The 23,447-nt window shown below is 43.1% G+C and overlaps 1 protein-coding gene across 12 annotated transcripts in view; it reads left to right on the top strand.

Moving 5' to 3' along the window:
• The window catches only part of LOC142092367 (E3 ubiquitin-protein ligase MIB2), a 72,974-nt gene that overhangs the window by 23,089 nt on the left and 26,438 nt on the right, over window positions 1-23,447 (top strand). For 6 of the 12 annotated variants that reach the window (XR_012677035.1, XR_012677036.1, XM_075172292.1 and 3 more), the window contains exons 5-17: window positions 4,221-4,327; window positions 7,901-8,095; window positions 9,377-9,519; window positions 11,495-11,602; window positions 12,844-12,948; window positions 13,687-13,849; window positions 14,852-14,985; window positions 16,951-17,099; window positions 17,753-17,909; window positions 18,618-18,772; window positions 19,407-19,533; window positions 20,942-21,172; window positions 22,860-23,038. Coding sequence is in view for 10 of the 12 variants with exons in the window: in XM_075172292.1 (XP_075028393.1) it covers window positions 4,221-4,327; window positions 7,901-8,095; window positions 9,377-9,519; window positions 11,495-11,602; window positions 12,844-12,948; window positions 13,687-13,849; window positions 14,852-14,985; window positions 16,951-17,099; window positions 17,753-17,909; window positions 18,618-18,772; window positions 19,407-19,533; window positions 20,942-21,172; window positions 22,860-23,038 (1,953 nt within the window). In the remaining 2 variants the exon portion in view is untranslated. The remainder of the gene's footprint in view (window positions 1-4,220; window positions 4,328-7,900; window positions 8,096-9,376; window positions 9,520-11,494; window positions 11,603-12,843; window positions 12,949-13,686; window positions 13,850-14,851; window positions 14,986-16,950; window positions 17,100-17,752; window positions 17,910-18,617; window positions 18,773-19,406; window positions 19,534-20,941; window positions 21,173-22,859; window positions 23,039-23,447) is intronic. The other 6 variants (XM_075172293.1, XM_075172300.1, XM_075172294.1 and 3 more) reach the window with 3 other exon arrangements.

The following is a 23,447-nucleotide window of genomic DNA, read 5'->3' as shown; positions in this document are numbered from 1 at the left end:
TGATAAGAAGACATTTCACTTTGTATGCTCACCAGTGCTTCTGTATCGTTCTCAGTACAATATTCTGCCATTAAAGGCTGTGTTTAGACATCTCTGAGAGCACAGTTGAGAAAATCTTCTCTCTGTAGTACAGTGTTGAGTCTTAGGTGCGCACACACGTTTTAGTTCACATTTAGTAGCCTTGGTCTGAAATCTTGCCCACTGTGGCTTTCCAAAACTGAGTCTGATATGAGTTAGCTTTATGGTTAGCAAAAAAGACAGCAAGCGTTAAGCCCAGCTCACACCTTGCAGTCTGAGTTATAAACATACAGCTGGTTTTGTGAAGAACCCTGCCTTGGCAAGGAGGGATAGGATTGACAGTGGAAATTCTTGGTAAAGACAGTGCCTGAAATAGGTTTCTGTGATCCTGATCCCTCACTAGCATCCTTGTCTTAGTCTGGTTCATGCTTGAGCAATCAGCATCCGCCTGCCATCTGTCAGAATTTCCTTCCTTTATCCTTTGCTGGAAGTGCTTCAGTAAAAGCTTTGCTAGGGAGGATTAGAGAATCTAGAATTTCTGGCATCACTGAGGTTGGTTTTACCTGTAGTTCCTGTAAGATCTTTATATTGGCTTTTCTTGAGGTAGCCTTTGTAAATCTTTACACATCCTAGAAGGAGTGTGGGTTTGTACCCACCGTGAGCTGAGATTCTAGTTTACAGCTGTGCCTTTCTGAAGAGATTAACACAATATTTATGGCCTGCTACCTTGCAGGGTGACCGTCCCTTCTGCTTTCCAGTCCTGTGCATTGTGCTTGTTTCTTCGGATAAGAATTTTCTGCAGCGGAGAAATCTCTTGTCTTGCAAAATGTGTGCCTGGTATGAAGGGGCTCTGACTTCTGCAGAGCCTCAGATTGCTACTGCAAATTAAAAACAGTCTCTGTTTAAACTTCTCCAAGTCAGTTGTTCAAAAAAGTTTGTTGGTCTCAAATCTCTATCTGTAAAGCATGGATGATGCTATTTTTCTAGCTGTCTGGAGCATAGCTCTCCGTGATGTGAAAGGCTATTTAAGCACCTCAGTGAAATTTGAGCACAGGCAGAATATCCACAGGGGGGTGGTTCCCAGCATGCTGAAGAGAGACATAGCTTCATTCTGTACAGTACATGCTCCCAAGTGTGTTCTGGACTCTATAGTAATTTAATATCATTGGAATTTGTAGGGCAGAAATGGCTGCAGACTTTCGCTGTCGTAATTAAAATTGTTATTAAAGGCAATATTGCAGTGATTAAATTTATCCCTAGGGTATTTTTGCAACACACTAATAACTTTGGTTGTTATCCAGTATTTGGAGCAAAACATGTTGAATTAGATTAAAACCTAAGATGTTTTGGCTCAGGACATCTGGTTCTCGCATCATTCTTCGGTGTTGCTGGTCAGCTCTGTGGTTCAAGACAAGGTCAAAATTTTTGGGCAGCTAGGGAAAGAAGGCAGTTGGTGGTGGGTTGCCTCCAGCATTCAAGTAGAATGGGAGATGGAGTTTCTTACACTTCTTTCTTCTTTAAGGAAGCTCAGCTTTCTGAACTGGTCAGCTTTGTTTTCCTGGTCTCTAGCCACAAATTTCACTGAAAGTGACAGGTTAACGTGAGAGCTGTTGAGATGGGAAATGGCTGCTGTTATATGATTATACAAAAAGGGAAATTATGCTAGCAGTATAATGAATAGTGGTTATTTTACTGTTTAAACATCTTGCTTAAGCTTAGCTTGGTGCTTTATTTTACTATCACTGAGAATCTTTGCATTGAAACCCCTCCCTTCCGAGAGTAACGTTTGGAGGAGAGAAGTGTATTTTTATCACTTTGTCTCAGGGCTTGACTAAGACATCTTTGATAAGTTGTTAGAAAAGCATTCAACAAAATACAGTGAAAATAGCATGTTGTAGCTAAGCTGTTTCAGGTGTAGTAGACAAGTCCATGCTGGTTTTTGAAGCCGGTCTATAGTGCATGACACAGTGCAATAAGATGAAGCTGATTAGTGTTTCTTTTTAGCTGAGCTTTTTCCTAGCCCTCTTTCATTATCTTCTCTTTCATAACAACGGCCAGCCTTGATGGTGTTTCAAACGGACAAAATCTCGACCATTCAAAAAACGGTCTTCATCTTCCTCCTGTGGAGCTACGGTCTGGATAATGAACATTCAATGATTATAAGAACATGTGTAAATAATCTCTCCCCCTTTTTAAACACATTAGGTTGTAAAGCACAGGTGGGAGATCTGTTAACAAGTTAAGAAAGGTGAAAGACTTAGGCTTTTGATGGATAAGTAAACAGTTAAGTTCAAGCATAAGCTTTTTATCCTTCTGAGTCTCCACCTTCTCTCTCTAGGTATTAGATGGAAAATAAATACAGCATTCTAAGGTCAGCCCTACCCCCCGTAGGCTTCCCCTCCCCTTTCCCTGCGGAACAGCTGCTGAACTTGGTTTTGCTCTGTCTGGTCTGGGAGTTGCCAAGAGCCCGTCAGGAGGAGGTGCGCAGTTACGGCTATGGGTTGTGGCACCTTTGCCGTCACCTGGAAAAGTGGATTGTACCCTGGGCGGGCAACACAAACAGGTCCATAAGGACTTTGGTGGCGTGGTATCTCATGAGAAAGCTTTCTGCTAGGGAACAGAGACTAGGAACAGCACGCACAAAAACAGCAGAGAAGCTGCTGTAACATTATGGGAATTGGAAGCTGCTTTAACAGGACGTCAGACCCCCTGTTTACTATCACGTAGGTATTTTTTTTTCTTTTCTCTTAAGATGGATCGGTGTGTATGCCTGTGATGCGGATTGCAGGGCAGATAGAAAGGTCTGTGTTATCCTGGAAACAGTCTAGCCACAACACTGCTGGTCTAATCTGCTCTGCTTTTCAGCAAGTGAACTAGGCTGTGCACTCTGCAGCTTAGGTTATGAAATGTGCTGAACTCCTTATGACTTTGAGCTAGCAGACTGCCTGAGCCAGTAATGCTTTCATGCAGTGTACACCCTGGTAAAGTCCATAAGCATTGGCCTTAAACTTAACGATAGGGTACAAGGGCAGCTGAAGGTCTGTTTCACTCTCACTCTGAAGTGATGTCAGACTTTTTGGAGAAGTTACTAACTGTCTCCTTACTCCTCTCTTTTTTACCCCCTCTCAGAGGCTCTGTTTTAAAGATATGTTTTAATTGTATGAGACTTATATTAATTGACTTGGGTGTTCTCCGTTGGGCAGCATGTGGATTATAAGTGGCATAGCTGGCAATGAAAACTAACATGCCCTCCTGGTATGATGTTTAGGACTGCTTGATGATATTTGTAGCAGGGCTTCCCCTGCTCTGTGTAGGCAGTGGAGTGAAGTTGCTAAATCCAGATTTTGATGACTTTGGTTTGCAGATGTTGTATCTTATGATGTAGAATGCTGATAAATAGTTATGTTAAAAAGTATTAATTTGCATGCATTTACAGTAAGCATACTTGGCCCTCATTGAGCTGCCTTGCCCTAATATAATTTGTGGTTTGTGCATCTCACAGAGCACGTGGGGAATTTTTTCTTCCTTGGAGCTACTAGATTTTATTTTTGCCCTACACAGCCCCCTCAAGGCTCTTGAAGTTCTGAAAGAAGGATGATTTTTTTTTCCTTCATGGCTAAGCATGCTGTGTGCGAGTGAGTGAATGTAATCGTTTTGAATCTTTGTGTTTATATATGTTCAACTTCCTGAGTGGTGTCTAACAACATGAGAGAGAGACCCCAGTCCTGCTGCTTGTGTGTAGGTATGTGCTTGTCACCACAGACTGTCACTGAAGTGTGCCTGTTCCTCATGCTCAGGTAGCAGCCTCTATTCCCAATTTTCTGCATCCCACAGTTGAGAGAAACACAGAACTTTTTTAAAGCTCACCGTAGTTCTCACAATTTTTGATAATGTTTGAAGGTAAACCTGGGTCTTCTTTAGCCCAGTGTATTATTCACTAGTTGTCTTTCTGCCATCAGTGGAAAATGCCTAAGTATTCTGACCTTCCTGGGGAGCCCAGCTTTTAGGATCAAAGACCCTGTTCAGCTATTTTATTGTTTTCTCTCACTTTTTGCATGCTCTTCAGAACTCAAGCCATGTTTTTCTGTATGTAAGTGTGGTACACTTGGTCCTCATATGACAGACCTCAGTTGGAACAGAGCTTTATACAGTGTGAATAGTAACAATAAATTAATTTGTTTTCTCTTATTTTGTTTTTCCAGAGTCCTAGTGAGTCCTCGACAGAATTTGACTCGCATCACTTTAAAAGGGACTTTCCAGGGGGCTAAAGTAGTCCGTGGCCCCGACTGGGAGTGGGGTAACCAGGATGGTAAGCTTCTTTTGAAATGTCCTGTAAAACACCATTCTTTTTTTTTTTTTTTTTTCTTTTTGCCAAATTGCTAGTTGAAAATGCATGTGCTGAGCAGTAGCTTCTAGGGGAGCTGTTCAGATGACGCAGGTTGCTGTTCTTTAGACTATTAAATATTATTTGTTTTCTTGTATTTGTTTAAAAACATGTCTGCGACATAAACTGTATGTATTCATTCAGGGTGTGGGAGGGAAGTTTTCACATAGATGTGAAAACTCATGAGAGCCATCCTGGAAGATCCTGTGTAGAACTATAAATGTACACCATGTTACAAGAAAATAAAGACCCATCTTTTTCTGAAAAAGCTTCCATTCACAGTGGGAATAAGGTTTGTTTGACTTTGTGTACAGTACTCCTTTTTCCTTTGGAGTTCTTTGGAATATCCAATGAAGAGAAATGATCTGTAAGGAGTGTTTCACGTGGAGCATTAATGAAGAACTGTTTGCTGTGGTTGCTGGAGAATGGTTTCTGCTTTCTGTATGAATTGTAACTTCAGGCTGAAAATGCAAAGGGACAAAAATGCCTTTTCTAGAGCTGCTCTTGGGGTATAATGACTGTGTCTAATTCACTGATACCAATTTGTGTAGTGCTATAGGGTTAAGGAAACTTTACTGTCCGTTTCTATTCTGGAGCCTCATACACACTGTAATGTTTACAGCTTCTTTTTTCCCTTAATAATTAAGTTGTAAGTCCAAAGGTTTCCAGTGTTGACTCCACCATTTATTGCAACTCTGGGTTCAGTGGAGGACATGGATACTTGCAGGGTCTGAGAGCAAAAGAAGCTTATGCTCAGTAGAGCTTATCCGTCCTTTTGAGATCAGATCAACATTTACATGTCTGAGACTTGTGTTGCTTACAACGATTGCGACCTGAAAGCCGTTACATGTGCAAGACAAGTGAGAAGAAACAAGGCCAGCCACTCAGCTGGTCTCTAATGAGTACCGCCTTGTCTTTGATGGAGCTGCCCCCATCCACAGCCTTCTGCTCTTCTGAACTTAGCTTTCTGGTAGCGCTAACACGTCAACTCTATTTCCATTTAAGGAGGTTACATATACGTAGTGGTAATAAATAACCTTGTAAACTCTGTAATAGGGTCCTGGTAAGCTTATGTATTGATCATGTGGTCTTGTGTATCTGGTAAAGGCAATAGCAGCTAGTTGAGAAATCTGATCGAGTGGTCTTGCTTTTATTTGGCTGTGTCTTTTTAGTATTCCTGCTGCCTGAGCCCTTTGCAGAAATTAGCATTGCATTGACTGCAAAATCTGCCAATTGACCAAACTTTTTTCTCTGCTGTGGTCAGGGTGGACCCTGGCAGCTCTTCAGTCACCTCAGCCTTTTCATTGAATACATATTTTTCCTTACTGCCATTTCCCAGAGTCCAAACACCATGGAAGTGGAAGCTAGTGCCCTCCTCAGAGAAAAGCATCTGAACAGGGCGAGGGGGGTGATTACTTATTGTTGTTGTTGTTGTTCAGTCTGAACCCCTGCTGAATCCCTGTCTGAATCCCTGCTGCTATTCTATAGCATGTGACATCATGCTCAGTATAAAAACCAGGTTCGTGACACGCGTTCGGCAGTCGGTGAGCAGTTGCATTGTGCACTGCCTGCTTCGTATAGTCTGTTATTGTTCTCATTGTTATTATTACTGTTCTACTTCGTTTTATTTCAATTATTAAACTTTAAGTTCTTTTGTCACTGGTGCTAAGTTTCTGTAAGCACTAATCCAAGGCCAGTGATACCTACCAGGTTTCTTACAGACTGAAAGAGCGGGGACAGGACTGCAATCTGCTACAACCTGTCCACGTTAATAATATAGTCAAAGGAGCACAGTGGTGCTGCAAGATCACTGTTTTCCCATACTTGAGCATTGGTACCATCCAGAGGCTCTCCTTTCCCGTGGTCAGTAACTGCATATTGGGTGTAACCTCCTTTTCTATGAACTGTCATCCTGATTAATTTTGGACTGGACAGATTTTTATGGTTATCTGCAGAAAGGAAGATGAAAATTACTGTTAGCTGCCCTATTGCTAGGATCTGGGTTCTAACCTGGAAGGCTTTTTGAGGCATAGCTGTGCAGGTTACATCACAGCAATGCTTTTGGTAACTTAAATTGTATTTTCGTGGATAATACTCATGTGGGTGAATATCTGGAGTGCTGATCTGGTAACTGGCTGCAGTTTGAATTGTGTACAGAACTGCCATTCCACCTGCCACAATCCACCTGCCATTTCTAGGGAGAGATTTTAAAGCCAGATAGGATTTAAAAAATATTTTTCTTCCAACAAAAATCAAGAGATATTGGGACTTTCTGATTCTCAGAACAGCCCTCTAAAGGTATGTTCTTGTTACCGATAGAACTGACAATAAAGCCCACTGGTTTGTCTGTATTATGCTTTTTAGGTAGATATGCAGCTAGATGAGGAAATTAACTCCTTTAAGCTGTTAAATTCCGAGACTTTGCAGGCAATTAGAAGCTGACTGTCCACCCGGTGAGACAGACAGATGTTGCTGTCCCCGTTTGGGAAAGCGGTGGACCAGTGCTGGGACTTGCCGAGGTTCACACAGTGACTTGGCAGCAGAGGGAGGTAGGGAATCTGCAAATTCTGACTGCCTGTCACTAGGTTCGGTGTTGATAGACTGTTGTCGCTTGGATAAGAGCATGTCGCATGTGCCCAGCCAGATTTACCTTCTCACAAATATATCCGCCTGTTCTGGATTGTTTCAGTAGTACTCCTCCTTGCTTGGGCAGGTGAGGAGAAGTACCAGAACAAACTTTACTTGATGTTCCTCCACCTGGCCAGTTTGGGCAGAGATTGAAGATCTTGGGTGGGTTTTACAACGCTGCTGTGTTTTTATCTTACCACAGCGTGGTGCCGTGACACTGTGTGTTGCCTAGCTAGGCAGTGTTTCTGTACAGCAGGGGGAACGGCTGCTTCTACACAGAATTCAGCTTTTCCATATTTGTATTCCAAAGTAAATGGCTGGCTGTCTTTCAGTGAGTTCAGTGTAGAGATTCTCTCCTAGTTGGTCAAACTGAGTTGTTTCATGATTTAATTTCCATAATTAAAAAGGTGACTGAGATCTCTTGTGCCTTCTGCAGATCAAGGTGAATCATGCAAGCTGTGAGGAAGTTGTATGAGCGGCCGAATAATTTTTTTTTGGTGTGATTTCCTTTTTCATGTGTATGCAGAACACTTGACTGGAGGGCACTGCTTCAGGGAGCAGTACGCTGTCAGTGAAGCAGACCTGTGTGCTTCTGTTCAACATATAAAGCTGGCCTGTGGTAGGGCTCCACAGAAATCCTCTCTGTCAGAATTTCATCTGCCTCAGCTATTGACTTTTGGCTCTGTGCCTACTCCTCTGTGGTGAATAGTTGGAGAACTGACAAGTTTTTTCCTTGTTTTTTACTTAGTTAAGATAAAAATGTCATTAGATTATATCTCAGTAAACATCCCAGTGTCAGGTGAGTTTCTGTATGTTGTTCTCAGTGAAAATGCAAGCTGGACACTTTTTTCCCCCCTTTTTTTCCATCAGGTGGTGAAGGTAAAACTGGACGTGTGGTTGATATTCGTGGCTGGGATGTAGAGACCGGACGCAGTGTGGCCAGCGTCACGTGGTCTGATGGTACCACGAATGTCTACAGAGTTGGACACAAGGGAAAAGTGGACCTGAAATGTACTGTGGAGGCATCTGGTGGCTTTTACTACAAAGAGCATCTCCCAAAATTAGGTGCGTAGAGACAAGTCTTCTGTTGAGAGATTCTGATTCATGCCATTTTGCTTGGAAGACAGAAAATCAGCAGGTGGTTTTATGAAGTTCCCATATAATGTGTACCTTTTAAAAAAAAAAGTCATCTGTGTGTGAACATACTGCTTTATTTCAGAGTGGTTAGTAAAGTAGTTTGGCCTTTCAGTGGTAAGATTGTGTAAGACCATCAGATGCCCACAGCTGTACCCTAAGGAGGGATCTTCTGCCAAGGCAACTTCTTGCTGCTGCAAATGCAGGAAACTCCGTTGGGAGTGCCTGTATCTGTCAGCAGAGAATTCAACCCGGTGTCAGTTTTGTTAATCCAAAATTTCTCATTCTTCAGGCAAGCAGTGGTCCAACTGGTGTTCACTGTGCTTTTAGAGAGCAAATGTTATTGTTGGACCAAAAAGTGTGTTGAAGGGGAATGTGACAAAAGGGAGATTTCTGAGAATGGAGCTGCCAAATACTTGCCCGGCGGGGAGATTAGAAAAAGTCACGGAAAAAGGTGATGTCTATACTGGCAACTTGCTGCAGTCCACCTTTCCTCTTAACTCTGATGAAACCGAGGAAACTACTTGTGGTTTTGGACTTGCAGTGTTTTTTACTAAGGTGTAATTTAGTTGTATTTTTTTTCATGAGGTGCAGGGGCCATCTTTTGCTTCCCTGAAGGAAAACAGAGAGGTCTGTTCTTGAGTTTGCAGCAGCAGAATCAGGTCTTTCTCATTCTTGTCTCTCCCTGAGCAGTTTGGCAAGAGCATGAGGGAAGGGAAGGGTTGGACGGGGAGCTTATTTCCATGGGTATGGCCTCTCACTACACAGGAAGGCTGGGAGGGTAAAGCACTCCGCAAAGCAAGCTATGTGGCGCTCTGTGGAAGAGAACTTATTTTGAGTACTGTGTGGGTGTGTCTGCTGAACAACAGTTGTGGGTGCCTGAATTGCGAAGAACAGCTACTGATGCCTGACATGACATGAGAGGCATCATTCAAAGGCATTCCCCTCTCTGGGAGGGGACAAAATTGTGTCTTGTTAGAACTACCTCATGTTTAACCCATATCAATATCCAGTTAGAGCTAAATCCTCTTGATCTCTCTACCTAGTGCTGCCCCATAGAGCGTGTAGGGTATACTCCACAACAGAAAAAGGATTTTACACCGTTCTGCCCCAGTTAAGCCTATGTTAATTTGCAACCCTTGTTACAAAGCCAAATGAGACACAAAGTGTATTATTGCATCCTGCATGTATGTGGGTGGTGTCATTCTTTAGGAAAACCAGCTGAGCTGCAGAGGAAAGAAAGCACGGACAGGCATCCATTCCAGCATGGGGACAAAGTGAAATGCCTGCTGGACATTGACATCTTGCGGGAGATGCAAGAAGGCCACGGTGGCTGGAATCCTAAAATGGCTGAGGTATGCTTCTTCTTGCTCCTGTTCTCTCGGTAATGTATCAGTCACTATCTCAGACTACATAAGTAGGCACTTGCTAGGAAGTTACCAGAACATCTTTGTGTAACGTGTTATCTTCCAAATTTATATTGTGTTGACTGAATCACAAATACAAATTCTTTAGTGATAGGACACGGGAGTCAGGTTTATTTTTAGGCTCAGAAAAATCTGTGTGTATGAGAATTGTCTTGTGGAGCCCTGCATAATTTCTAGGAGTCTACGATGGTCAAAAGAGTTGCTCAAAAGCCAGTGCAAAAAACTAATGGCTGGTTTATTTGTTTTTAAATGAGCCGTGGATCTTTTCCTTGGAGTTCTGGATCCATTCCCCAAAGAAATCTGGCTTCTTTTGTACTGTGCATTACTACTAATGAAAGTTATGTGTTTTGTCAACAGTGGGCTCTATCCCTGGCCAGGGCTAAAATTTCTTAGCCTGTATGATGTTGGAGCCTTGGAGCTTAGCCTGTTATCTTGTCTTTAGTTTGAAGAGCTATCAGTCTATTGTCACCTGTTGTCTAAAAAAAACTCAGGTAGCAGAGGAAGTAAAGATAGGAATGACTCCTATTACTGTAGTATAGCATCTCAGGGGGCCATCATGGAAGTAAATCTCCAGGGGGTTGTGAACATTCGGTGTGGGCTTACATTCAGATGAAATGATAACAGCTAAATGAATAAATTTGCCATCTAAATTAAAAGGTCTGTGCTTTTTGTTTCTCCTTAATCAACTTTCTGGGCTTTTAATAGCCTACAGATATTGCTCAAAATAGATTAAATAACCTTCACATATTGAAGAAGGCAGTACTGCTGTTGTGCAGTAGATTTACTGCAAGGCAAGATCACATTTTGATACTCACCATTACAGTAATAAGACCTGTCCCTGAGCCTGTATTAGTAACTTGTGTAAAAGTGGCTTTTTGGAGAGGGAGGGAAGCGTGTAGCCACAAGTGACCCAAATGCCTGCTACGCTTGAGTCAGCCAGAACAACCTGCAAGTCTGACTCTGAGACAGCTGTCTGAAGCCTTGATATGTGAAGCAGTGCTATAAAATTATAAAGGTACGTTATGTATGTATCCTAGCCCAATCTGCCCTGTAGGTGAGCGGTCTTTTTGAAATCAGACTTTAAAATGTCAAGACAAACTATGTCATTTCAGTTTCAATGTGGAAATCTATTAACTGAGCATCGGTCTCTTCTTTTAGCCTGGAAGGCAGGGACTTAGATCTTCTGGTATGAACTTTAAGAAGGCTGTCGGTGGAGCCATGATTTTTTTATCCCCCCTGAGGCCTTCATCCCCAAAGCTATAGTGTTGAATGTTGCAGTGTAGCTAACATAGTCTAGTAGGCTGTTAAACCTCTGCACTTCTGAATTCCTGTTGTTCGTGAATGCAGGTGTAGAGAGGGATATTAAACAGAGAAACGGTAACTTCCTGTCATCTCAGAAATCGGTACATTTTGTCTCCTTCAAAACTTATCAGCTGCTCAGGACCTGCCAGAATCAACAGATAAAGAATTCTCCCCTACACAACTGTACTTTGTTTTCTGTAGTATCCTCTACTGTGCCTCCTTTTTTTTTTTTCCTGTCAGAGCATGCCTTGCTGGTATTATACTGCAGAACAATGTTGTTATCTCTGCCCACCTTTGTCATTTGGAAAGAGGAGGACAATTTATGCTGCATTTTCAAGGATTTTCACACTTTGTATTCCTATTGCTCTCCTCCCCCAATATGCTACTACTTTAGAGGAGCTTCTGAGCAGCCTTTCCCTCCTTTTGCAGAAAAACAATGACTGCATCTCATTTAAAGCAGGTTTGGGAGCACTGTTGGTCTGTGAATTGGAAATGGTGGGTAATTTAGCCATCTATGCCTTGGATGCCTGCTTTCCCCACTATTAAGCAACGTGATTTATTTAGGGGGTTTCCCCTACTTTTTTTTTCCCCCTGTCAAAAGTTCATTGGCCAGACAGGGACTGTGCACAGAATCACGGACAGAGGGGACGTGAGGGTCCAGTTCAACAGTGAAACCCGCTGGACTTTCCATCCTGGAGCTCTGACTAAGGTAGGTGCTGATAGGTGAGCTTGGCCAGAACTAGAAATGCTGCAGGGAATAGCTGTCAATTTAGCCTGCTGTGTTAGGACACGATGTGTCTCAAGCAAGTGTCCAAGAAATACACTGCTATTCTAAAAGCAGTAGTTCTAGGCAGATTTTCCTGCAAGCCATCAGAGCTAAGACGGTTGCAGACAGTGGGGGAAGGACTACTAGGCTGTCCAGTTTTATGAACCTTTGCATTTCAAATGTTGTAAGTTCTTAAGGTAAATTCCATTTCTTAATTTCAGCTTCTTTGATAAGAGTGGTAACAGTAGACCTACAGTAGCTCATCCTTCTGCAGCTGCCTTTCATCTGTGATGAACCTTCTTCCACATCATTTCCATTTGATTTTGTTTTCTTTCTTGTTCTTGTGTCTTCATGTTATTCTCCTTTTCGCATCTTTCGTTGTCGCACTTCTCTCTGATTCTTCTGGATGACCTGAGTCTTTAATCCAGCTCTTCTAATTTTGTGTCTGCATTTCTAAAGCTCATAGCTTTGGCCTTCCCCAGAGGTTTGAGGACTTGAAATGTGAATGATTAGAAACAGGGCTAATAGGTATAGAAGGAGCTGCTGGAAGACTACAAAATTCTGAAAGACCTGAACAAGGTCACAATGCTAAGAGCTCCAATACCAATGGAAAATGCAGCGTCGGACTGTTTTGCGCAGAATTAGTCTGCTTTGAAAAGTGTGCTTTGACAGCGCTCCCTTCTTAGCTCAGTGAGCAGAGGGAGCATCTGGCAAATTACCAGTACAGATAAACTCTGGTTTCCCTTTTCTGTTTTAAATAATAAACAGATTTAACTTCCTTATTAAAGTGAATTAAAGTCTCCAGGGCCAAGTCAAGTATAGTGAGGAGACCAAGGAAAGTTCCATATGTACTTTATACTGGTATTAATTATAAATGGTTTGAAGAAGAAAGAGAAAAAGAAAGAAAAGAAGAAAAATGTTCTGTCCCAAATTATTTCTTTACTTAAATGTGCACTTGGCTTAAAACAGAAACACCCCAGCCCTTGGACTATGTTTATTTTGCAGTGCAGTGATTACAGATTTCTTGGTAGTCGTACTTATATTTTGTAATGCCTTATTTTTTGAGTCAATGGGCTTCTTGTTTGGTTGGGTTTTCTGAGGGTGGGAGTGGGGTGGAGGGGCTGATCGCTATTTTTTTTTCTGGCTTCGTCCCCCAAAAGCTTATGACTTTCTTTTTCTTGTAGCTCAACACCTTTTGGGTTGGTGATGTTGTCCGGGTGATAGATGATATGGAAACAGTGAAGCGATTCCAACCTGGTCATGGGGAGTGGACAGATGAAATGGCACCTGTGAGTGCGCGCCAGTTCCAGGACAGTCCAGTAACTTCCTGAGTTTTCCCAAGCAATTAGTAATTAGGGCTTGCATTGCCCTCCAGTATTCCTGCTGGTCAGTGAGTGCACAGACCTTTCTGGGACTGCTGAGGCCTTGCAAAATAAATGTTGCCTAGTGCTATTGGCTATCGGTATTACAATCCTGTTGCAGCACCCAAAGCAAAGTGGGTAGATGGGGAATCTGACAAAGGATTTGGCTACCAGTAAGTCAGATAAGAGGTTTCACTAACCAAAGTAAACAAGTCCTCTTACGCCCTCCCTAATTCTCTGGAACGAGGCAGGAAAGTGTCCAAGTGGAAAAATGGTCTGATCAGACCAGTATGGCTAAAAAGCAGAATACAGGTGTCCTCCAGGAGCAATTAAATGCACAGAGGAAACCTTTCCTAGTCCCAATGTTATCAGTTCTCTCAGGGTTCTTCAGACCATGTTTTGTTGTTTCACCACCTTCCTCTCCAGACATTTGTAATGTGTCTGGGAAACCCTTCTTATGTAAAACCAGTAATAGAGAAGCTGCTGAGAAACCCTCTGGTGTCCTTGAAGTGGGAGCTGTCTGCGAGCGTGTCACTCTTCAGTGCTTCTTTTCACACAGCAGGAGTGCCGCCTGCGAAACCGCTCTTAGAAGCATTGCATTGGTTCTGAGATGCAAAGCATACTGCACCTTACCTTTTAAAAATCATTTCTCTCTTTCCATTGCAGACCCTAGGGCACATCGGCAAAGTGATCAAAGTCTATGGGGATGGAGATTTGCGAGTGTCGGTTGGAGGGCAGTCCTGGACGTTTAACCCAGCTTGCCTGACAGCCTATCAGAGAGATGAGGAAGCAAACCTCATGACAACGGAGAATGCAAAGGAATCAAAAAGTGAGATAGTGAGAACAGAGATGTCTGATCTGTCAGGGATTGTGAAATGGTTGCTCTGGTGTAACAACAGCAACACTCTTTGGACAGCGTTCAACTCCAGCTGCCTGTTCTTCCCCGGACAGAGCTCCAAAACCAAGCTGTGCCTTACTGGGGAAGCAAAGCTGGGCTTAACAGGAAAATACAGAATTTGGAACTCAGGAATGCTAACTGTAGCACTGCCCTAGGTTCAGTATTTGCTTCTGCCTTGATCTGTCTCAATTTCCTGTTCCATCCTGCTGCATTTCCTGTAGGCAGATACTAATTCTTGAATGCTTGTGAAATATTCCCAGTTCCTTGTGTGGAAGTGTTGTCAAATCAATGATTATTTTGCCACCCCGAAATTGAATTTGGGATCACATGATGTGTAGAGGGGGTTTTGTCTGTTTTGCACATGTGCTCATAAAATTTTTTGAAGCCTCACCATACTTATTTCCTTTAGATATCAGGATCATGCGGGAGAGAGGACAGAACTGCCAATTTTTTTTTTTTTTTTTTTTTTTTTTTTTTTGCTATGTCCATGGGTCTTAAACCGTTTGCTCAAGTTAGACTTCAGGGATAACGTGCATACGAGCCCAAGCTTTTTAACTTCGCTCTGTCTGGAGAACTGTAACACCTCTGTCCTCTCAAGCACTCAAAAGTCTGTATTTAGAGGGCCCTTTTGAAAGGACCCGTATTTCTTCCCTACAGCATCGTTTCCAAAACCATGCATTCCTCTTCAAATTATTTGCCTTTTAGTAGTGATTTTTCTGTGTTGGTCTTCTCTAGCATGGTCTCATGTCTTTTGGGTTCTCAAAACATCAGACTCGTAAAGCAAAAGTTCTGTGTAAGCCACAAATTTGTAAAGCTCTTTGTGTAAGCTAAGTATTAGAGGTACAGCAGGCCCATACTGTACTATGCCAACTGTATGCATGTATACATGCTCTTTGGCCCTCTTAACCTGTGGCTGTTTCTCATTCCTGCCAGGTACTTTGATTACTGTATTGGAGAAACTGCTGTCCCAGAAGACAGAGTCAGAGCATGCAGGCTGCCTGGTCATTTGTGCAGCACTTAACAATGCAGCTAAAGTTCGGGAGCTTCTTCAGAAGTACCCAGACAAGGCAAGTTTTGAAGATATCCTGAATGGTTACCTTTTGTTGCTCTTCTTTAAAATACTGTCATAAAATTTTGTAGTCAAGTGAAGAAAAGGATGGGAGAAAAGTAATAGATTTTTTCAGACCTAGTGTTAGCTCCTAACAGCTGGAAAATTATTTTGCTGCAATTTAGGATTAAATTTGTTTGTTAAATGTGCAGGTTTTATGGCTCTAGTTTGTGGCATTAAATCTGAGTTAAGTCCTCACAGCACGTTTCCAAAGCTGGCTTTTTGCAGATTCCCTGTGTGGACACTGCACCTGTAGAATTAGGGGGAGGAGTATTTATCTGTATGAAAACGGTAGCAAGAAGTCTGAGTATCTAGTCTCTGTTTGAAAAGAAAGCCATGGGTTGTGTCTGGCTGAATGTGTCTATCCTTAGATGACCTTGCAAAATGGTGTTGTTGGAATCAGGAAGGAGAAAAGGTGCCCAGATCCTGATGCTGTGCATGTCTGTGCAGTGTCTTATCTCATGTCTGACTGGAGCAGGGAACTGGGCTTGACTTGTTGCTGAATAATTTATGTGCTTGCAGAGTGCCAGACTGTTAGGATCACATCTACTCAAATCACTGCTCTTTCAAGCTGCCTGTTTGAAGGTTCAAGCTCCTTCAGTGAGGGGTACAAGGTTTATAAACAGGTTAAAAAAGGAGAACCAGAGAACGAAGCGTTTCAGCAGTGTCCTTGGAAACCATTGGTGACAAAGCATAAGTTTTGTTGGGGCTATGTCTGCATGGCTGGCAGGAGCAGCTGGATGTGTGAACCAGGAAAACTAGGATCAATTCTGAAGGAACCCCTGTGAAGCTGATTTAGTGGTTAGTTGTCTGGTATTCATTATAGTTCTTTATTTACAAAGTTAATGGGGACTCTGGAGGTGGGCAGAATAGACAAATACCTGCAATTATCGAATTTATCCCAGATAAGAAAGTGCCAAGGGTCAGGAATCCATTATGTTATTAGTTACTTTTATTAGATCTCTATTTCTATTCCATATCCTATTTCTACTCTAATATTTATATTAATAAATTAATTATTTCTATTAAAGTGTTATATTTAGCAAGAGGAGGCTGGATTTGAGCCTCACTTAGTAGTGCAAGTTGGAATTGCTTGCCAAGGCCTTTCCAGCTTATCAGCATTGTCTTTCTTGTGTAAATGGAAGAATAACACAGTGGCCTCTAATGCCTCCTTGCCTAAATGACTCACCCAGCATTTTGAGTGAATCCAGGGAAGTCTTGCCTGTCCTGCTCTCCTGACTGCTGCATAGAAGCAACTGCAGGGAAAAAAACCTTTGTTCTCCTTGCCAGTCCGCTGAGGTTTTGCTAGCTCCTTCATCTCTTCTCCTTAGCCTCCCACTGATTTCAGTAGCTTCTTTTCCTTTTTTTTTTTCCTTGCCTCTCCTACAGCCTCTCTTCGTTCTTCAGTCCCTTTAATTCTCAAAAAATCTCATTGCAGCACTTCAACACTGTGATATACCCTCCAGCCATGATGCCCAGTAAAGAACCTGGAGTAACACAGAACAATGGGGACTTGGCATCTTCAAGGCCTTACGCAAAGCTAATTTGATGTCCTCACACATTTTCCTATTGGGAAAGGAATTGTTGGCAGAGATGTCAAGAAGTATTCTGCTTGCAGGCATAGAGGAATTTGGCATCAGAGCTGCAATTAGAGCCCTGGCTTCCAGCTCTGTTCACTCGCTTCTCCCTTCTTGACTAAATGTGCTGTCCCCTTCCCCTTTAGAAATATCCTGGGACAAGGTCAACCTTGTAGTTGATGTACACAAAGCGGAGCCAACGGGGCACGGATTCTGATTAGCATTTCTGAGCCTGCAAGTGTTCCGCAGCTAGTGACTCTCATCCCGCTAGAACAGAGCTAAGGCCTGAACACAAGGCAAGGTCTTTCCTAATCAAGCTGTTTGCTGTGTCTCTGCCCTTCCTGTAGGTCGACGCAAAGAACCAGGGCAGAACTGCCCTGCAGATTGCCTCTTATCAGGGGCACCTGGATGTTGTGAAGATTTTGCTGCAGGCACATGCCACTGTCAACCTAAGGGATGAAGAGGGGGATACAGCACTGCACTACGCAGCTTTTGGGTAGGATATCTTTCTTCTTGCCCTCTCTGATACAAGACCTAAAGGGCTGCAGAAGGACATTTCTGGATATGACCGGGCAGTCTGTGTGGAGGGTGCGTGGCTGATGGAGGCTTTTCTCCGATTTTACCTTGTGTTAGAAATTGGCCTTTGAGCTTCAGGGCCACAGGTGCATTTCTTAGTGCACTGATTTAACCTCCACAGCTAGGTCAGTTTCCATGCTAGAAATTTTGGGGGGCATCAGAACAAGTGATAAGGAGGGTTTGGTGATCAGATTTTTTTTCAGGGTGATGGTGGGGATGGTTTGGTTGGTTGGGATTAGTTTGGTTGGTTGGTTTCTGTAAGTGCATATGTTTTCCAGAGCAAGATGAAAGGTTGAATTGTGTTGTCAGTTACCAGGGAAGAATTCATCATTAAGAGCAGGAGATTCCTATGATTTAAAGCAAAGAGAGAGCAGATTCTAGAGTACAAATTAGGAAGGTTTTGTTGTTTGTGGGTTTTTTTGTTTTGTTTTTTTTTTTTTTAATACTAAGAGGAGGTGGGATGAGGTCGAGAGAATACAAAACCCGAGAATTTCTGTTGCCTTGCAAGGAGGAAGAATTTACTGTCTGCACAGGATTGAATCTAATCTGTCTTACTCCTTGCTTTTAAACCAGAAACCAAGCTGAGGTTGCCCGCGTGCTTATTGGTAAAGGAGCCAGTGCAGACCTGTTAAACAATGCAAAGTGCACAGCATTGTATGTTGCTGTCAGTCAAGGATTCACAGAGGTGGTGCGGATCCTCTGTGAGCTAAACTGTGATGTCAACCTCCCAGTAAGTTTTGGGGTTTGTGGGATTTGGGCGGGGTGTTTGGGGTTTTTTTGTTGTTTTTTTTTTTGAGGCGGGGAGGTGCTTCTTTATGTCTTACACTGTTTGTTGCTATGTAGGATTTGAAGGTCATTCTCTTAAAATGCACCACTGTGCATTGCACAGAGGAAGTATTCCTCTAATTTCAGTAGTCCGAAATTCCGAAAGGGGGTCTGCCCCTTCATCATCATGAGCCTGCTCAGCTCAGCCCAGTAGCACTCTCTCTGCTGTGCTGGGCTCAGGCTTCCAGTGGGAGCTGACCTGCTGCTAGCATGTGTTGTCGAAACACTCCTGTTCCTGGCAATAAGGAGTGGTAAGATTTTTAAGACTGGCATTTAGGAACTTGAAGGGCAGCGATGGCCAATTGGACCTAGCCCATTTTTAGGGTGTGCTTGTATGGTGGTGAGACTGGACTGTGCTGGGTCAGTCTCTCAAAGCCAGTTAGGAATGTTAGCACCTGTCTACTCAGCAGCTGCTTTCAAGCCCTGGGGAAATGATTTCACAAAGGTTATGAAACTGCTATGGATGCCAGTGATGTTTGGATGTTTGGCCTGGAGTTGATGTGTCCTGGTGACACTACATATCTTCTTGTCTTGAACTGTCCCTCAGGGTGAACTCTTTCGTTTGACTCTCTGAGGTAGGTAACTTGTATTCTGCTTTCGTATCCTTGTATAGGATTCCCAGGGAGACACCCCCCTGCATTATGCTATCACTGCAGATTACAAAGTTGTTATTGAGATTCTCACTGAAGTACCCAACATAGACTTCACTGTCCAGAATTGTCAAGGCTTCAACCTGCTCCACTATTCTGCTCTAAAAGGCAACAAGCTGTAAGTGACCTTTTTTCATTTTTACTGCTTTTACAGATGTTAACTCCTGCTTGCTGTCTTAACAATAAGAAAGTAGCAGATGTAGTTCTGGATAGCTAGGAAGGAAGTGGTTGGTTATACATTTCTTGGGTTTAGAGATGGCTAGGTATAGCTGTTGCCCTCCTTCCCTCCTTCATGCATTCACAATAAACTGCTGCCTGCTTTCCCCATCCTATCTTTCTTATACCTCCCTAGCTTGGCTAGGAAATCTGTCCGCTTCTGGATAGTCTTCTTAGATGTTTGGGTTCACACACGGAAGGACAGGAGAAGATCTGTAGTAAACAGTATTTGAAAAGACTGTGTCTAACTGAGAGCCTCTGGAATTCTTCCAAGGATAAATCTGCTCATTATTTTCATAGCAGTGTGAGTTTACCCCGCTTTATTAAATTATAACTGAGGGCTTTTGTTTTATTCTTGTAATTCAATCTGTGAGATAGAGGGAGTGCTCTGTATCACAGGTGCCAGCTCATCGTGCTGCCTATTAAAACATGAACATTCATAATTACTGAGCAGAAGAGGCAGGCCTGTCTCTTCTGCATTGTTTTCCTTCCTGATAAAGTAACTCTTCCATCTCTGTTAACCTCCAACACGCTAGAGCCATAAAGAAGATTCTAGCAAGAGCTCGGCAGCTGGTTGACTCCAAAAAGGAAGATGGCTTCACTGCCCTGCACCTTGCTGCTCTCAATAATCACAAAGAAGTGGCAGAAATTCTCATCAAAGAGGTAAGAAACAAAACAAAACCAACAACAACAACAAAACTCCCATCTGTCCTACTCCCAAACCCTCACGTTTCCTAAGCACTATTGAGTTAATGCTGGGACTCACGAGAATGCCTCTGTCTCTTTGAAGAGCTGGCATTGTTTGCCAGACTTTGAAGAACAAGGGTTTTGGCATTCCTGGGGGTATTTTCCTTTGGCAGTAGAGGAGAAGGGTATCTTGCAGGCTAAAACAAAGTGGGTTGGAACCGGAGCTTGCTGGGAAATGTTCAGTGAAGTGATGGGTATGAAGGGAAAAGACTTTCAGAGTAACTGGTAGCCTGCTTATTAAGGAGTGTGTAGATCTGTATTCAGAACCTTCCCCACCTCATAGGTACAGGTCAGAGCTCAGTTTCCCTCACTCCAGGTGTATGCTGAAGCTCCCCAGCTACGGGTTGTTCTATGGTGGGTTTCTTACTCTTCGTTTTCATGAAAGAATATCTGAAAGCACGTATTTCACTTGAATGCAGAAACAAAATATTTTGACACGTTTACTTCAGGCTATTTATCCTTTTTCAGTAAGTGCTAGACCTGCCCCTGGCAAGCAGCATTCTTTAGCAATGAAAATGACAAAACTGAAGGATGACAATCTAACTGGCATTTTGCTGTTGATTTTTGTGGAGTCAAAGCTAGCCTCTGTCTCTGCGTTCAGGTGATAGTGGCAATGATGGTGACAAGTACGTGTCAGCACTCCTGGGTTTTGTTTCTTCTTCTCAGTGGTTTGTTGCCCGAGTTTCTACATCTTTACAAGTGGATCCAAACCACTACAACAAGGCTTTAATGGATTTACAAATGAGTGCTGTAGAAGAGCTATGTCTGTGAGCACTAACTACATAGTAGTATGATTGCTTTATTTCTGGTATAATCACTGCATTAGCATAGCCATATCTTTAAAGGCTCTCTGTCGCTAACCCTTGCTGCCACCTTCTCCTGCAGATTTGGCAGGAGGGCAGAATGATTCAGATTTGAACAGGTTTTTCTCCTCTTTGCTTTGAAGAGGGGAAATCAAAGCACAACAGGCAGCAAGGAATCAATATTGCTTTAGAGGAGCTAGTAGCTTGGAGCAGTTCCAGGATTTGTTTGTGTCGGGGAAGTGATGAGTTGTCATATCCAAGTCATCACCAGGAAAATGTTATCTGTGTGTCGGTTGGGCATTCGGCTTCCGATCCTCCCTTTCTTGGTATTTGAGGTGTGTGGGCCATACGGCTAAGATACAGAGGGCTGGATCACGTAGGTCTCTTGGAGATCTCTATACTGCTGTCCTGGTGAAGATGGACTTGAGACTTGGGGCCTCAACAAGCACCACAGCTGCAGCGCTCTTCTTCAGCCAAACTCCGCAGCAGCAACTCACTCTGATGCAATTCTTCTCTTCAAGGGTCGCTGTGATGTCAACCTCAAGAACAACCGTAACCAGACACCGCTGCACCTGGCTGTCATCCAGGGACACGTAGGGATGGTGCAACTGCTGGTCAGCGAAGGCAGTGATGTCAATGCTGAAGATGAGGACGGGGACACAGCCATGCACATTGCCTTGGAACGGCAGCAGCTGATGTCCGTCATGATGGAGAAGCGTGAAGGGGAGATGGGGTTGTCCCTCCTTTCCAAGGTGAGCTGGGAGTAGGAGAAATTCCAGCACCAAGGGCAGGAAAATGCTTGATGTTAGAATGACAGCAGATAGCGGGATCTAAGGGGGCAAAGGAAGGCAGGGAAATTGTGTAAAGCCAGTCCAGATGGGGAGCGTGGAAACAAACCTTCTTGCTTGTGGGAAAGCAAGAATAGATCCTCTGAGGCCTCTGAGGGTATGCTTGAATTTATAGCATGAAACTTCACATAGTCAGACAACAATTCATACTGTCTCCCCTGATATTTTTATTAGCATTGTGCGCTTCTTTCTTGACATTGGAAAGGTCATGAATCCAGTTGCAGAGCCAAGAGTCCTGGGTTTAATTCATGCCCCAGAACCACAGCAATTCATTTCTGTCTGATGGCATGGAAAACACGAGGATAGCTAACCGCAAACACCCCAGTTATCTGCAGATGTAGAGCAGAACATGAGAGGTGAGACATATCAGGCTGAAGGATAAAGGCCATGTTGTTACAAAGCCTGAACTGGATTTCACTATGTTGCTCTGTATTCAGGGATCTATAAGGCCTTTCAGGAAAGGACTTTGATCTAGAAATCAGTGCGTGATATGCCAGGGACTGGGAGCTTAGTCTGGCTTTTTGGCAAAGATATTAAATTAGCCCTTCAAAGTGATCTGCCATCCATGTAAATACCAACACGTGCACTCACCAGATTTGCATTGCAAACCAAGAGTGCAAGTGTTTGGAAAAACTGGCATAGATTTTTTTATTGTAATTTGAAATGATCAGAATAAATGAAACCGACATTCTGAAGGGCTGCGTGCTGTATGCTAAACCACCCATTCCTCTTTTCTACCTGTTGGTGCTTAAAAAGCCTAGTGCATTGCTCTTCTTCCATTCTGCTCGTTACCAAGCTACCAGTGTTGATAGCATGAGTTAATGGCTTAAGTGCATGGCCAAAGATGCTCCGGCCACTGGCATTCCACAGAGACACCCCACACCAGCTCAGCAATCACTGCTTGCTTCTGAATTTCTCTGCCTGCAAATTTGAGCAGAGGGGTCAGCAACAAGGGTAGGTTTTATCATCTCACTGAAAGTCTGCGTAACAGCTTTGCTAGCTGTTGGGTTTTAGCTTGTGCTAGGGACAGCCAATAGCTAGTCCTGGATGCAGAAAGTCTTAAAGCAACATGAGGGATCTGTGCATGTCATTCCCAATACTGTTCACAGTAACGTTATACCTAGATGCTGTAGACTCCTTCACGTCTAATTTTACTTGCCCTGATCTACATGCCCTGGTCTTTTAAGTCAGTGGAAAATGTTTGTTGATTTCAAATTAGTTTGGATAATGTACACAAACACTTGGCTTTTTAAAAAGCTGTCACTTAGAGCTCCAAACACCAGCTGTCCATCAATTGGTATGTTCTGTGGTGTCTTCAGTGTACTTCCTTTTCACTACCTGAAGAAGTGAATGCCTATTACTGTGATTAGTAATGATTAGCACCGGTTAGGACCTGGTTAGGAGTGCAGTCTTATACACTCTTGTTCCCGGAATGCAACATTTGAATCGGCTATTTACATGCTGAAGGATTTTTTGGTGTTTTCAAAGCGTAAGTACAATGATTAAGACTTCGTTTAGAACTTGATACGGATCAAAGCCACATAACAGAAACTTTTTCTATTAACAGAGAGTGTTTCTCAACATCTTTTAGCTGCAGGCTTCTGGCTTTCTTGGAAATGTAGAGCTGAATGTTGGAACTGCAATTGCATGTTACTTAGCACAAGAAGGAGCAGATATTAATTATGCAAACCATCGGGGAAAGTCTCCTTTAGACCTCATTACAGATGGAAGGATTGTCCAGATCGTCAAAGACTTCTCACAGAAATTCAGGTAAACCATGTCCTCTGGAAACTAGCTACAGTATGCTTCCTTGCAAAACGCAGAGTGCTCCCACCACAGCACTGTGGTGTCACTGCATGCAGCTGTTGTTCCAGGAGGGATGAAGCGTCTTTGAAACACTTTGGATGTCAGCCTGAGCACCTCCTGTTTCATCTGGCACTGGCTGCTGACCCTGTGTTTCTGGAGGGGTTATTTAAGGGTGCATACTGCCTTTTGAAAGAGTTGGGAAAAGCAGATTAATACTGCTCGGTGCAAACTCGGCCTCTTGACTTACGGAGAGCCCTGAGGCAGTCTGGGAAGACTGGCCACTGAAGCCAAGAGCAACTCCTCTCTTGCAGAGTAATTTTGGGTTCTGTTTTACTTTCATTGGATTTTGCAGTTACAGATATTTAAAGTCTAA

This window comes from Calonectris borealis, chromosome 23 (assembly GCF_964195595.1).
Source record: "Calonectris borealis chromosome 23, bCalBor7.hap1.2, whole genome shotgun sequence".
NCBI classification, from domain to species: domain Eukaryota; kingdom Metazoa; phylum Chordata; class Aves; order Procellariiformes; family Procellariidae; genus Calonectris; species Calonectris borealis.
This window is presented reverse-complemented; position numbering and strand designations above follow the sequence as displayed.